The sequence below is a fragment of the Anomaloglossus baeobatrachus genome, chromosome 4, assembly GCF_048569485.1.
Source record: "Anomaloglossus baeobatrachus isolate aAnoBae1 chromosome 4, aAnoBae1.hap1, whole genome shotgun sequence".
NCBI lineage: Eukaryota > Metazoa > Chordata > Amphibia > Anura > Aromobatidae > Anomaloglossus > Anomaloglossus baeobatrachus.
In genome coordinates, this window is record NC_134356.1 from 36,790,224 (window position 1) to 36,806,223 (window position 16,000).

Sequence of the window (16,000 nt, forward strand, 5' to 3'; positions counted from 1 at the left end):
ACAACTACAGAACCAGAAAATACAACTGGCAAGGTTCTGAGCGAACATGCTCAGTAAGAAGGTGACACACCTGAGTAATCAGCACCAACATGGAATCCTGCGCTGTCAAACAAACTCCTAGTTTATTCACACAGGAAAGTGCAGCAGAGCATCTCCAAAGGCAAGATGCTCTGCAGAGAGGAATCATGACAGTTGTGTTTCAGCTAAAGATTCGGCATAAAACTCAAGTCAAATTCAAGACTTGTAAAAGAAACCAACATGTAAACTACGTAAAACCTAAAACCATAACTCAGGGCTGGCAGAGGTGGAATATAGAACTCATTCTTAAAACCCGACCGCAGTTGTTCTATTGAGTCTGTGAACTTGTCGAGTGCTGCCCCCGGCACAATGATCCGATGCCAACATCCTGAGCTCTCGAGCTCAGCCTTAATAAGTGCATAAAGCAATCACACGGGACGCCTCCGATCCTTCCTGTGTATATGTGTGCGGCGAGGGAGATGCCAGATTAGGAAAATACTGTTGTTAACCCAAAGTGAAGATAAGTGGTTTACATAACACTCGCAAGTGCACTGCCTTATGTAGAGAATTCCTCAGCGTCTGCCGGCCAAGACTGGTGGTGCCACATGACATTAGGTTTCACATGTCCTGGCGCTGGTGCCAAAATGATTTACTGTTGTTCTCTGGAAGGTCATACCGAGAATTCTTCATTATAAATTTCCAAGATTCTAAATATTTGTAAATAGTCTGCACCTCGTACACATCCAGACCACACAGCCAGACTGCCGTTATAGGGGGCTCCAGTCCACACAGCCAGACTGCCGTTATAGGGGGCTCCAGTCCACACAGCCAGACTGCCATTATAGGGGGCTCCAGTCCACACAGCCAGACTGCCGTTATAGGGGGCTCCAGTCCACACAGCCAGACTGCCGTTATAGGGGGCTCCAGTCCACACAGCCAGACTGCCATTATAGGGGGCTCCAGTCCACACAGCCAGACTGCCGTTATAGGGGGCTCCAGACTACACATCCAGACTGCTGTTATAGGGGGCTCCAGACTACACATCCAGACTGCTGTTATAAGGGGCTCCAGACCACACATCCAGACTGCTGTTATAGGGGGTCCAGACTACACATCCAGACTGCCGTTATAGGGGGCTCCAGTCCACACAGCCAGACTGCCGTTATAGGGGGCTCCAGACTACACATCCAGATTGCTGTTATAGGGGGCTCCAGACTACACATCCAGACTGCTGTTATAAGGGGCTCCAGACCACACATCCAGACTGCTGTTATAGGGGGTCCAGACTACACATCCAGACTGCTGTTATAGGGGGCTCCAGACCACACAGCCAGACTGCCGTTATAGGGGGATCCAGTCCACACAGCCAGACTGCCGTTATAGGGGGCTCCAGTCCACACAGCCAGACTGCCGTTATAGGGGGCTCCAGACTACACATCCAGATTGCTGTTATAGGGGGCTCCAGACTACACATCCAGACTGCTGTTATAAGGGGCTCCAGACCACACATCCAGACTGCTGTTATAGGGGGTCCAGACTACACATCCAGACTGCTGTTATAGGGGGCTCCAGACCACACAGCCAGACTGCCGTTATAGGGGGCTCCAGTCCACACAGCCAGACTACCGTTATAGGGGGCTCCAGACTACACATCCAGACTGCCGTTATAGGGGGCTCCAGTCCACACAGCCAGACTGCCGTTATAGGGGGCTCCAGTCCACACAGCCAGACTGCCGTTATAGGGGGCTCCAGACCACACAGCCAGACTGCCGTTATAGGGGGCTCCAGTCCACACAGCCAGACTGCCGTTATAGGGGGCTCCAGACTACACATCCAGACTGCCGTTATAGGGGGCTCCAGTCCACACAGCCAGACTGCCGTTATAGGGGGCTCCAGACTACACATCCAGACTGCTGTTATAGGGGGCTCTAGACTACACATCCAGACTGCTGTTATAAGGGGCTCCAGACCACACATCCAGACTGCTGTTATAGGGGGCTCCAGACCACACAGCCAGACTGCCGTTATAGGGGGCTCCAGTCCACACAGCCAGACTGCCGTTATAGGGGGCTCCAGACTACACATCCAGACTGCCGTTATAGGGGGCTCCAGTCCACACAGCCAGACTGCCGTTATAGGGGGCCCGGATTACACATCCAGACTGCCGTTATAGGGGTCTCCAGACTACACATCCAGACTGCTGTTATAAGGGGCTCCAGACCACACATCCAGACTGCTGTCATAGGGGGTCCAGACTACACATCCAGACTGCTGTTATAGGGGGGCTCCAGACTACACATCCAGACTGCTGTTATAGGGGGCTCCACACTACACATCCAGACTGCTGTTATAGGGGGCTTCAGACTACACATCCAGACTGCGGTTATAGGGGGCTCCAGACTACACATCCAGACTGCTGTTATAGGGGGGCTCCAGAATGCACATCCAGACTGCTGTTATAGGGGGCTCCAGACTACACATCCAGACTGCTGCTATAGAGGGCTCCAGACTACACCTCCAGACTGCTATTATAGGGGGCTCCAGACTACACCTCCAGACTGCTGTTATAGAGGGCTCCAGACTACACCTCCAGACTGCTGCTATAGAGGGCTCCAGACTACACATCCAGACTGCTGCTATAGAGGGCTCCAGACTACACCTCCAGACTGCTGTTATAGGGGGCTCCAGACTACACCTCCAGACTGCTGTTATAGGGGGCTCCAGACTACACATCCAGACTGCTGCTATAGAGGGCTCCAGACTACACATCCAGACTGCTGTTATAGGGGGCTCCAGACTACACCTCCAGACTGCTGTTATAGAGGGCTCCAGACTACACCTCCAGACTGCTGCTATAGAGGGCTCCAGACTACACATCCAGACTGCTGTTATAGGCGGCTCCAGACTACACATCCAGACTGCTGTTATAGGGGGCTCCAGACTACACCTCCAGACTGCTGTTATAGGGGGCTCCAGACTACACATCCAGACTGCCGTTATAGGGGGTCTAGACCACACATCCAGACTGCCATTATAGGGGGCTCCAGACTACACATCCAGACTGCTGTTATAGGGGGCTCCGGGATACCAATCCAGACTGCTGTTATAGGGGGCTCCAGACTACACATCCAGACTGCTGTTATAGGGGGCTCCAGACTACACATCCAGACTGCTGTTATAGGGGGCTCCAGACTACACATCCAGACTGCTGTTATAAGGCACACTCCAAAATACTACATTACACAGTCACTCTGATGATATAGGGCACTCCCGGGGGCAGAATGATTGCAGTTGCAGGAATTGCACCTGGACCAGGCCCGTGGATACCGGGGGGCCACCAACCCCAGCCCCTGCTTCAGTTGGATGTGCATCCGACCGCACGCATCCAGCTGAAATGCATCAAGGCGCAGAGACCTGTTGGGTCCCTGCACTGCGATACATGCTACCGGCCAAATAATCGTTGGCACCTAACATTGCATCCCTGTGACTGAGGGCGGTGCATAACAGTGACATCATATGCCGATTGTTAGCTGCCAGCCACTGTGTGCTGGCTACAGAGGAGGACGCCTTGCGGCGTGAGTGGCAGAGAGGGTCAGTAAAATGTTTTCCTTTGTTTTTTTTTGTGCTAGAGACAGAACGGAAACATATATACCTGGTTGGGGACATATATATCAGGCTGAGGATAAATATATACTATATACAGAACAGCCAGGAGCGGGACAAATAAACCAGCATAAGGACATATACACCATGATTGGGCCAATAGGAGGACAAATAAACTAGGATGAGGACGTATATACAAAGAAGGACCCAGGATGGGAACATATATACCAGGATGGGGAAAAATAAAGCAAGATGGGGACATTCGATCAAGATGGGTACATATATACAAGGAGGGGGACATATACCAGGAGAGGCCTAGGATGGGGAGATATATACGAGGAAGGGGACATATATACCAGGAGCAGGACATATATTAAAGCAGGTGGACAAAACAAACAGGATGGGGATATAAATACCAGGATAGGGGACAAATTTACCAGAAAGGAGCCTAGAATAGGGGAAATATATACCAGGATGTGGACATACTGTATATACCAGGAGAGGACAAATAAACCAGCATAGGGACATATATATCAGAATGGGGCCCAGGAGGAAGACAAGTAAACTAGGGTGGGGACATATGTACCAAGAGGGGCCCAGGATAGGGACGTATATACCAGGAAGGGGACATATCTACCAGAATGCGGAGAAATAAAGCAGGATGGCGACATATATATCATGATGGGAAGATTTATATCAGGATGGGACATATATACCAGGAGGCGCTCAGGATGGGGAGATATATACCAGGAAGGGGGCATATATACCAGGAGGAGGACATATATTACAGAAGGGGGACAAGAAAACAGGATGGGGACATAATTACCAGGAAGGAGCGTAGAATGGGGGACATATATACCAGGATGGGGGACATATTTACCAGGATGGGGACATTTATACTATGATGGGGACATTTATACCAGGATGGGGCCCAGGATGGGGGACATATTTACCTGGACAGGGGTCATATTTACCAGGATGGGAAACATATATACCAGGATGGGGAATATTTATACCAGGATGGTAAACTTATATACCAGGATGGGGAACATATATACCAGGATGGGAGATATATTTACCAGGAAGTAGCCCAGGATGGGAGACATTTGCCTGGATGGGAGAAATATGTTCCAGGATGTGGAACACAATTACCAGGAAGGAGCCTAGGATGGGATACATTACTACATAATGGGAGGGAGGGCAACTCGTTTGTCTTTATAGGATTTAGAATGCTAAATGTATATATACATATGGTACATCTGACCAACATGCGGTGGGGGGGCAGCTCCAAATTTTGCACCTGAGCCCGTCAAACTCTTTTATCTATTTATCATGTACTGACTTTTCCTCATGTATTATCCTTTTTAACTGTTCTCTCACTTTATTCCCTTTAGTCATCCAGTTTGGGTTCGTCACGCTGTTTGTCGCCTCCTTTCCTTTGGCTCCGCTCTTTGCGCTGCTCAACAACATTATTGAAGTAAGACTCGATGCAAAAAAGTTTGTGGCCGAGTTGAGGAGACCGGACGCCGTGCGATCTAAAGACATAGGTATTATAAATTATATATTATGTTTTACTATGTTATTTAGGGGGGTAAATATTAGGAAGGAGGGATGTGCAAAGTATATTCAAGGGATATTATAAATAAATTTGGTAACGAGTCGGACACCTATGTCTCCATCAGATTTGTAGCAATTATAGATATATTGTCCCTCATCAAATATTTCCTTCCTTCTTCTTTTGTCTTCATCCACTCTTTGTTATATAAACAATGTAAATTGCTGATTTATTCATTGATTTATTTTTCTATTTTTCTATTTTTTTTTTCTTTTTTATTTATTTATTTATTGTTTTGCATTCTTCTTTCCCTTCCATTTTCCTTAAATTTCTCCATCTTTTTTCCTTTTCTTTCTCTTTTTTTCTTCACCTTTTTATTTTCTTGTTCTTCATTTTTATCTTCTACTCCTTTTATGTTTTTTTCCTCCATATTCTTTTTCTTCTATTTTCCCTTTCTTTTATCTTTTTTCTTTTACTCCTTATTCTTCTTAATCTTCTCTCCTCATTTTCATTCTTGCCTTTTCATCTTCTCCATCATCTTTTACTCCATCTTTTCCTTTTTTCCGTCTTCATTTTCTTCTTTCTTTTTTTACGTTTCCTTCTTTTTTCCCCTACTATTCTACCTTTCACATCTCCATCATCTTCTCATTTTTTCTGTACAGTATATTCATTTTTTGCCTTTTTTATCTTCTCCACAGTATTTTATTTCCATCTGTTATCCTTATCTTGTTTTTTTCCAACTGCCTTCTTTTTTCACCTTCCCTTCTTTTTTTTCTACTTTTCCACATTTTTCATCTATATCTTCTCCTTATTTTTTTCTGTATACTCTTCTCTTTATTTTTTGTCTTCTTTATCTTCTCCAGTCTGTTTTTCTTTATCCTTTTTCTGTTTTTCTATTAACCTTACCTTGTTTTTTTCCAACTGCCTTTTCTTTTTCTTCCTTCTTCTTTCACCATTCCTTCTTTTTTTTCTACTATTCGTCCTTTCTCTTCTACATCTTCTTCTCCTTATTTTTTTCCGTATATTCATCTTATTTTTCGCCTTCTTTATCTTCTCCAGTCTGTTTTTTTCATCCTTTTTCTGTTTTTCTATTATCCTTACCTTGTTGTTTTCCAACTGCTTTCATTTTTCTTTTTCTTCCTTCTTTTTCTTTCACCTTTCCTTCTTTTTTTCTACTATTAAACCTTTTTCTTCTACATCTTCTTCTCCTTATTTTTTTTCTGTATATTTATCTGCTTATTTTTTGCCTTTTCCAAGATCTGTTTTTTTTCATCCTTATCCTTTTTCATCCTTTATTATCATTGTTGTTTTGCAACTGCCTTTTTTTCCTTTTCTTCCTTTTTTTTCTAGTATTCCACCTTTTTCATCTCCATCTTCTTCTTCTCCTTATTTTTTCTCTATATTCACCTCTTTATTTTTTGCCTCTTTATCTTCTCCACAGTCTGGTTTTTTCCCATCCCTTTTCTATTTTTCTATCATCATTTCCCTTTTTTCCAACTTCCTTTTTTTTTCTTTTTCTCCTTCTTTCCACCTTTCTTTCCTTTTTTTCTGTGATTTCATCAGTTTAATAAATCAAATATTTTGGTTATTTTCTTGGAAAGGAGCAATATTAAGGGTCAGTAAATTTACTGTTTTCGGAGGTCAAACCGTCCTTGACCCTGTAAAATGACAAAATATGGGTCATCGAGTTCCTTTGAAGCTAAAGAAATGCGTCCGACATGATGACATGAAAAATGGATAAAATAACTAAAAAAGCAATTGGAGAGACAACTTGAATAATTGATATAATATATATAATAATAATAATAATAATAATAATAATAATAATAATAATAATAATAATAATAATAATAATAATAATATAATAAATAATAATATAATAAATAATAATATAATATAAATATATTTGACAGCCAGACTGGTTTGTCAGGTCTCCGTAAGGAGAATAGTCTTCCCCCGTGGTCCCCACATAGCTTCTCATATGCCAGATCAGTTACCCACACTTTGCACTGACGAGGGGCAATCACCCCAAAACACTGTGTCTGCAAATTAGGATTCTGATCTGGCATATATGCTAGGTCATATGAAAAGGCTTGTTAAAAGGCCACTTTTGACTTTTAGGATTGCTACTTTCAATAGGTGGCGCTAGAATTTGTCTCCTTTCCTTTAACAAAAGGGAAAAAAAGTCAACTCTCGTGCAAATCAACCCATATGTACAGGGTCCTATTGTCCCTCCTTGTGTTTAATCAGAAACTGTATATTGTACTATTCAGCAAAGTCACAGGGGAGCATTTTACAGAGCACCACATGGCGGCACTCTAGTACAGCCCCTATGCACAATGCTCTATTTTAACAAAGATATGACCTATAGCACATTAAAAGGGAAACATCTTATATTTTAAGTCTTGGGGGTTATTGGTTTTTCCTCACAGAGATCCAACCGGTGTAGGAAACGTTTACAAGCAATGTTCCCTGGGAAAAATGTTAGCAGATTAGCTCTCCACCAGAAGGAAGAAAACTGCCTCTTTAGTGCCACCTATGGGCAGCACCGTTTTGCCGGATGAACGCTCTGCTGGTTATTCACAGTAGTGGATTCCACGCTGGTCCTGGGAGGTCCACTCGCGGATGCTTCTCGTTCCCGGTGATTGCTCTGCTTCATTAGGGAGCGTATTAGCTCAGGACGCTGTCAGTCGTACTTCCTGTTTACAGTTGGCTCCCGTGATGCTCAGTGTTCAGATCTTGGTCTCTACACTCCGGACTGTGATTGTCCCGTCTCCGCCTGTCCTCTCCAGTTTCTGTTGTGACTTCCCGGCTTCTGACCTCGGACTTCCTCCTGACCACGTCCCCACCTGCTTCATGTATTTTGTACGTACTCTCCTGGATCCCTGACCGTTGCCTTCTATCCAGACATCGTCTCTGTCTACCCTCCATATACGGTTGTGCCCTCCTGGTTTATGATCTCGTCCTGTCTGACTACCTCTCCATTTACTGTACACAAGTGTGTCTATCGCCATCTAGTGACAGTCCTCACACATTCCTTCTGGAGGGGAGCTTCTTTGCATATTTTGTGCCTTCACTAACAATATGTTTCTTGTTCTTTTTCAGGCATTTGGTACAATATTCTGAGCGGAATTGGGAAATTTTCTGTCATTATCAATGTGAGTAGTTCTTTGCCGGTGATTGTTGGGTTGGGCGCAGTCACTTACCGGGTTCCATTATTTTGTTGTTCTTCAATCCTTGAATCTAATTTAACTTTCTAATTACTGGATTTGGGGATAATTATACATAATAGGTGTGAATTGTAACTTCGGGTGTTTTATGAGAATTAATCGTGGTGAATGCATATTGTTTCATTAAAAGAGTCAATTTGGGCAGATTTATTCAATTCTAGGGGGGAGGGAGGTTGATTAGATTCACATTGAATACATTTGTTGTAAATTGAATCTGCTGGAAAGGGGTTAAAAAACAAACTCATACTCCCCTCTCCTCGACCCTCTCCTTGACCTTCCCCTTGCCCGTTTTGCCAATGTTGCTGTCATGATGTGACTGCAGGATAGCGAGGGACAGGGCTCCTATACTGTCCCTCATGCTAGGGGACCCTAGGCTATCCTTAACCTTTGGATTACCCCTGATGGTAGAGATGCTAGAGACCCTTTGATGATTTATCTTGGAGTAGGGCTTCAATATCAAATTGGTAAGGGGGCCTATAATATCCAGCTTTTGGTACTAGTGATGAGCAAGTACTACCATGCTCGGGTTTTCAGTAATCGAAACAAACAGTTGGATGCTCCAACTCAATTACCGAGTATAATGGAAGTCCAAGGCAAACGCAAGCATTTTCCGGAAGATCTTCAGGAAAAATTGCATGAGTCTCCCATTGAGTTCCATTACACTTGGGCACTCAAATCAGAACATCCGCCTGCTCATCACTAGTTACGAGTGCTGAGCACCCGAGCATGGTAGTGCCCGCTCATCACTAGTTACGAGTACTGAGCACCCGAGCATAGTAGTGCCCGCTCATCACTAGTTACGAGTACAGAGCACCCGAGCATGGTAGTGCTCGCTCATCACTAGTTACGAGTGCTGAGCACCCGAGCATGGTAGTGCCCGCTCATCACTAGTTACGAGTACAGAGCACCCGAGCATGGTAGTGCTCGCTCATCACTAGTTACGAGTGCTGAGCACCCGAGCATGGTAGTGCCCGCTCATCACTAGTTACGAGTACAGAGCACCCGAGCATGGTAGTGCCCGCTCATCACTAGTTACGCGTACCGAGCATCCGAGCATGGTAGTGCGCGCTCATCACTAGTTACGAGTACTGAGCACCCGAGCATGGTAGTGATCGCTCATCACTAGTTACGAGTACAGAGCACCCGAGCATGATAGTGCCCGCTCATCACTAGTTACGAGTACAGAGCACCCGAGCATGATAGTGCCCGCTCATCACTAGTTACGAGTACTGAGCACCCGAGCATGGTAGTGCCCGCTCATCACTAGTTACGAGTACCGAGCACCTGAGCATGATAGTGCCCACTCATCACTATTTACGAGTACCGAGCACCCGAGCATGGCAGTGCCCGCTCATCACTAGTTACAAGTACTGAGCACCTGAGCATGGTAGTGATCGCTCATCACTAGTTACGAGTACAGAGCACTTGAGCATGGTAGTGCCCGCTCATCACTAGTAATATCCCTTTAATTAAAAATATAGTCACCCACTTTCTCCATTTATCAGCATTTTTATATAAATGGATGAGTAAATGTTTTCACGAGTCGTTTCTTTGTTTCCAGGCATTTGTCATATCTGTCACATCAGACTTCATCCCTCGCCTCGTGTATCAGTACATGTACAGTGAAAATGGAACCATGCATGGCTTTATCAATCACACCCTCTCATATTTCAATGTCAGTCACCTGAAACCTGGAACCCAACCTGCCAACTCACAGTTTGCGCAAGACGTTGTATTCTGCAGGTAACACTTTATGAGAGTCAGACAGATTTTTATGTTTGTGAAATTAAGGAATGCTATATAAAATTACCTGTTTGGAGTAAAGGCCCCATCACACACAGAGATAAATCTTTGGCAGATCTGTGGTTGCAGTGAAATCATGGACATATTGTTCCAATTGTACACAGCCACAAACTTGGCACTGATTGTCCACAATTTCACCGCAACCACAGATCTGCCGCAGATTTATCTGTGTGTTTAAAGTGGCCTTTACTCTGTCTGATACCATTAATTAATATATGCATTTTTTTTTTCACAGAAACAGCGCCATTGTTGTCCATAGGTCATGCCTGGTATTGCAATTTAGCTTATTACTGACATGTAGGACCTCTTGTAGCCTGTGGACATAAATGGTGCTGTTTCGGAAACGTTTTATTAAGGAATACCTATTCTGTCTCTTCCTAGTAGCTATGAATCCCAACCGCTCTAATTATCAGTCCCTTAGATAACTGTATGATTGTACTCACACTACCGGCATCCACAGATAGTTTTTGTCACAAACCACCGGGGGGGTCACTCAGAAATCCCCCGCGCTGGCTACCAGTACGTCACAATCGGGGGGTAACAAGTGGGGGTCACCCCTACTTTATACCTCCCGACCGACAGACAGAGCACGTGACGCGCTCTCTAGCGCCCCTCTTATAGTCAGGCCAATTATGGAATTGCCCGACAATAAGCAAGGAGGCCGCTATACTACTTATGCCGATTATTGAAGGGTCCCCGGTGAGAGTAGGGTATATATTCCCCCGACCTCCGCGGGCGGAATATATAATATCTTCCCGAATCTCACTGGCCTCCCCACAATAATCCTTGGCACAACTCGCTGCCACCAACCGCTTCACGGTAACTATTAGCCGAACACACAGACGTGGGATTCAAGATCGAGATAACAGAACAGCCCAAGATTAATTATATAATTTAATCGCCTAAAGCACACTAGAAACTACAATATATACAATAGGGAATCTACAGAATATACATATGTCAGAGTACAGTTACAATCAAAGCATGGGTTACAAACAGGTATACAATTACATCAGTTACCTTGTGTGTCTGGCCACAGGGGGGCGCTGTAGACCAGGTTTCTAGGATTCTTCCTCACAGGTCTTTCCCAACCAGGCCCCCGAGCAGAAGAACCTTGGAAAATGGCCGAAGCAGGGTTATCAACCTGGGCAAATCCAGGTCTCCTCCTACCTTAGTGACCTCACAGGGAAGCACTGCCACTCCCCCTGCATGGATCAGAATTATCCAGAAAAGGGGATTTTGGCCATAACTGTGCCTGGGAGCGTCGTAGACGGACGCCAATGCTCTCATTGTGACAGTTATGAATTTAGCTGCAGAACGAGGGGACTCATGACCTGTCTACGAGTTCCCATATGGCTGATATCACGTTTGGTGTGTTTCCCAATGTCCTACTTCCATAAAAAGGGTGTGCCAGCATCGTCCACATGCGGAGACACCATTGTTATGGTTGCCATATTTATCGGAGATATGGCTTGCGAGATATGAACCATTTTTTACTGGAGTCGTTCTGTCTGGCTATTTCCATAGCCTTGCTAACTAGCTAGCAGCTCCTACTACAGGGTGACGGCAGGGAGTCATCCTGTATCCATTGTCCTAAAGCCACCTAATTTCCATATCACAGGACATGGCCATGGATTTGTTGCTAAACCAGTTGTGTGAAGGGAAGGGGGTAGTGACACCAGGAGAGGGCTTCCTGACATGACTTGAATGTCATGATTTATCGTCATATCTCCGGATTTACCTCACACCTCCCCCCTTTTGAGGGCGCTAGGGGGCAGCACACTCCGGTGTTCCCCCGTGCGCCCGTCCGCGACCTCTCCTTGTCGGGACAGCCCGTCTGCGTTACCGTGGTCACGGCCCCTTTTGTGGCGAATGGTGAAGTTGTATTGCTGGAGCGCAAGGCTCCATCGCAACAATCGCCCATTCGTCCCAGAGACGGTGTGCAACCAGCTGAGGGGATTGTGGTCCGTCTCCACGATGAAGTGGCGCCCGTATAGATAGGGTTGCAGACGCTGCAGGGCCCACACTATGGCCAGGCACTCCTTCTCCATTGTAGAATAGGCCACTTCCCTTGGTAACAGCTTCCTGCTCAGGTACAAGACTGGGTGCTCTTGGCTCGCAGAGTCCACCTGGCTGAGCACCGCACCGAGGCCGAAGTCACTGGCGTCGGTCTGTACTACAAACGGCCGCGTGAAGTCGGCTGCCTGTAGCACGGGCGGTCTGGACAGGGCGTCCTTTAGGGCCCGGAAGGCTGTCTCGCAGTCCATTGTCCAATCGACTGCAGAGGGCAGCTTCTTCTTGGTGAGGTCCGTCAAGGGCTTTGCCAGGCTACTATAGCGTGGAACAAACCTCCTATAGTACCCAGCGGTCCCCAAGAAGGACATCACCTGCTTCTTGGTCCTGGGGGTGGGCCAGGATGCGATGGCCTCCACTTTCTCAGGCTCGGGCTTCAGCGTTCCCCCACCTACCCGGTGACCGAGGTACTGGACCTCGCTCATGGCCAGCTGACACTTTCCCGGCTTGATGGTCAAACCTGCCCGGTGGATCCGCCTGAGCACCTGTGCTAGATGCTCTAGGTGGTCCTCCCAGGTGGGACTGAAGACGGCAATGTCATCCAGGTACGCGGCCGCGTACCCTTCAAGTCCCTTGAGCAGGGTGTTGACCATCCGCTGGAAAGTGGCAGGGGCATTCCTCATCCCGAATGGCATCACCGTGGACTCGTACAGTCCAAATGGGGTAATAAAGGCAGAGCGTTCCCTGGCCTTGCGAGTCAGGGGGATCTGCCAATATCCCCGGCTCAGATCCATGATGGTCAGGTACTGAGCCCCGGCCAACTGATCGAGCAGGTCATCGATGCGTGGCATTGGGTACGCATCGGCGACCGTGACAGCATTGAGCCCCCTGTAGTCCACGCAGAACCGAGTGGTTCGGTCCTTCTTAGGGACGAGGACTACAGGCGAGGCCCAAGCGCTGTTGGATGCCTGGATCACCCCCAGCTTCAGCATCTCGTCAATCTCCTGGCGCATGTGTTGCTGCACTTCCAGGGAGACCCGATATGCTGAACGCCGGATCGGGGGATGATCCCCAGTGTCCACGTGATGGACAGCCAAGTCAGTCCTTCCGGGCTGGTTGGTAAACAACCCCCGGAAGGGGTGTAGGGTGGCCCACAGCTGGGACCGTTGGTCCTCCAAGAGCTGGTGGCCAACCTCCACATCCTCAATGGATCCGCCTGCCCTAACCTGGGCTAGCATATCCAAGAGGGTTTCCGCTTCTCCCTCCTCGGGCAGGTTGCACACGGGGAGCGCACATGCCTCCCGCTCATGATGTGCCTTCATCATGTTCACATGGAAGGGCTTCCGCCTTCCACGGGCAGGGTCCAGGGTGACCAGGTACGTCACAGGGTTGAGCTGCTGGTACACGAGGTATGGGCCTTCCCAGGCTGCCTGAAGCTTGTCCTGTGGTACGGGGACCAGTACCCACACCTCTTGACCCACTTGGTAGGTCCTCTCACAAGCGTTCTGGTCGTACCAACGCTTCTGATCGGCCTGGGCTTGAGCCATATTGTCGTGTACCAGTTGCGTCAAGGCCTGCATTTTGTCCCGGAAGCGCATGACATACTCGATAACCGACACTCCAGGGGTGGCCAAATCCCCTTCCCAAGCCTCTTTCACCAGAGCCAGGGGGCCCCGCACACGTCGCCCGTACAGGAGCTCAAACGGTGAGAATCCTGTTGAGGCCTGTGGAACCTCCCGGTAAGCAAATAACAGGTGTGGGAGATACCGCTCCCAGTCACGCCCATGGGAGTCGACCAACATCTTAAGCATCTGCTTTAAGGTGCCATTGAACCGCTCGCACAGGCCATTAGTCTGTGGATGGTACGGGCTGGCCACCAGATGTCGCACCTGGACTTGCTTACAGAGGGTCTCCATCAGCTGGGACATGAATTGGGTCCCCCGGTCAGTGAGCATTTCCTGGGGAAAACCCACTCGGGAGAAAATCTCCAGCAATGCGGTGGCCACCTTGTCAGCCCGAATGGACGACAAGGCCACTGCTTCTGGGTACCGGGTGGCATAGTCCACTACCGTCAGTATGAAGCGTTTCCCGGAGCTGCTGGGGATGGCCAGCGGGCCGACCAGATCCACAGCCACCCTCCTGAAAGGCTCATCGATGATTGGCAGAGATACTAGTGGGGCTTTGGGGTGTGGCCCCGCCTTCCCCACTCTCTGACAGGTTTCACACGAACGGCAGTAGGCAGCCACATCGGCCCCCATTTTTGGCCAGTAGAAATGCTGGTTTAACCTGGCCTTGGTCTTAGCGATCCCTAGGTGTCCGGCCATCGGAATCTCATGTGCGATCCGCAACAACTCCGTCCGGAACGGATAGGGTACCACCAACTGTCGGTCCCTGGGCCACGCCTCCGGTGAACCCTGCTGGACCGTGGCCCGGTACAGCCGTCCTTGGTCCCAGACCACTCGCTCCGGGTCCGAGTCCGAGGGAGGCTGTGCCGCCTGCTCCTTTAGAGCTTTCAGGCTGTCGTCAGCTTCTAACGCTGCCTGAAACCCCTGACCAGATGTGGCCAGAATCGACGAGACTGTCACATCTTCGGTCAGTACCCCGGGACCTGTGTCCTGGCCTCCACCTGACTCGGCTGCCACTTGGTCAGAAGGGGAAGAGCTATCGGACCTCCGGGAGGCCCCTTGGCTTCCAGCACTCCCACTGCGGGTGACAGCGGCCACAGCCGCTGCGACCGTGGGTCGTGCCTGCTCCTCCTCCGTTCCTGACCAAGTCGCCGGTTCAGGCAGACCTACCTGGCTTCCTGACACCCCGGTTGTGGGGGAACCCTGCACCGAGATCTTACCTGGGAGCACTTCCGCTCCTGGACCGGCCCCAATCTCACCTGCCTGTTCCCCTCCTGCAGCAACAGAACCCCGGTGTGAAATCTCTGGGGACCCCACATTTGCTGTGGTAGCCCCCACCCCACACACTGGTCCTCCCCCTGCAGCACCCTGCTCTCTGCTTATCCCTGCAGAGGGCAACAGATCCCAGCTCACAGGCTGGTTACTTGTAGAGGCATTGTCACACCTTTCTCTGACCCCCTCCCCTGTCACAGCTGCAGCTGTGTGTGTGTCTATGGTGTCTGTGCAAGCAGAAATATCAGAGTTCACTCCCTCCTCCCTTACATCATTCATAGATAACACATTAACATTGTCAGGAGTCATGTCAGTACTGGCTGAAGGTTCAGCCTTTGGGGCGGGGCCAAACTGGGAGGTTATTTGCCCCAAATCTGTCCCAAGTAGCACGTTTGCAGGGATCCGATCAGTTACCCCCACCTCCCTCACCCCTCGCCCTGCGCCCCAGTCCACATAAATGTCAGCAACAGGCAGCGCCGGGTCAATGCCTCCAATCCCGGAGACAGCGAGGGTTTTTCCAGGGATCAAGTCTTGGGGGGACACCATCTCAGGCCGCACCAGAGTCACCTCCGAGGCGCTGTCTCGCAGTCCTATGGTCACAGACTGGCCGACGGTGACAGGTTGGAAGCTGTCCAGGGACCTACCACCACCCCCACCCACACAATACACCTTGGGCGGCCCTTGGGACGGGGACGGAGCCGGGGCCTTGGGACGCTGAGGGCACATGGCCTTGAAGTGTCCAGGTAGGTTGCACTGGTGGCACCGTCTTGGTTCCGCCACGGGCCTGGAGAGGGGAGTTGAGGGGGACACCCCCTGCAGTCTAGGGGCAGGTGGGGCAGTCGCAGAATTCATCTTACCCCCTCTCCAGGTGCTGCTGGTGG

At 48.8% G+C, this 16,000-nt stretch overlaps 1 protein-coding gene across 1 annotated transcript in view; it reads left to right on the forward strand.

Moving 5' to 3' along the window:
- ANO2 (anoctamin 2) overlaps positions 1-16,000 on the forward strand; it is a 318,321-nt gene that overhangs the window by 276,203 nt on the left and 26,118 nt on the right. The window contains exons 21-23 of the mRNA XM_075342181.1: positions 5,016-5,168; positions 8,282-8,334; positions 9,968-10,149. Coding sequence (XP_075198296.1) covers positions 5,016-5,168; positions 8,282-8,334; positions 9,968-10,149 — 388 coding nt within the window. The remainder of the gene's footprint in view (positions 1-5,015; positions 5,169-8,281; positions 8,335-9,967; positions 10,150-16,000) is intronic.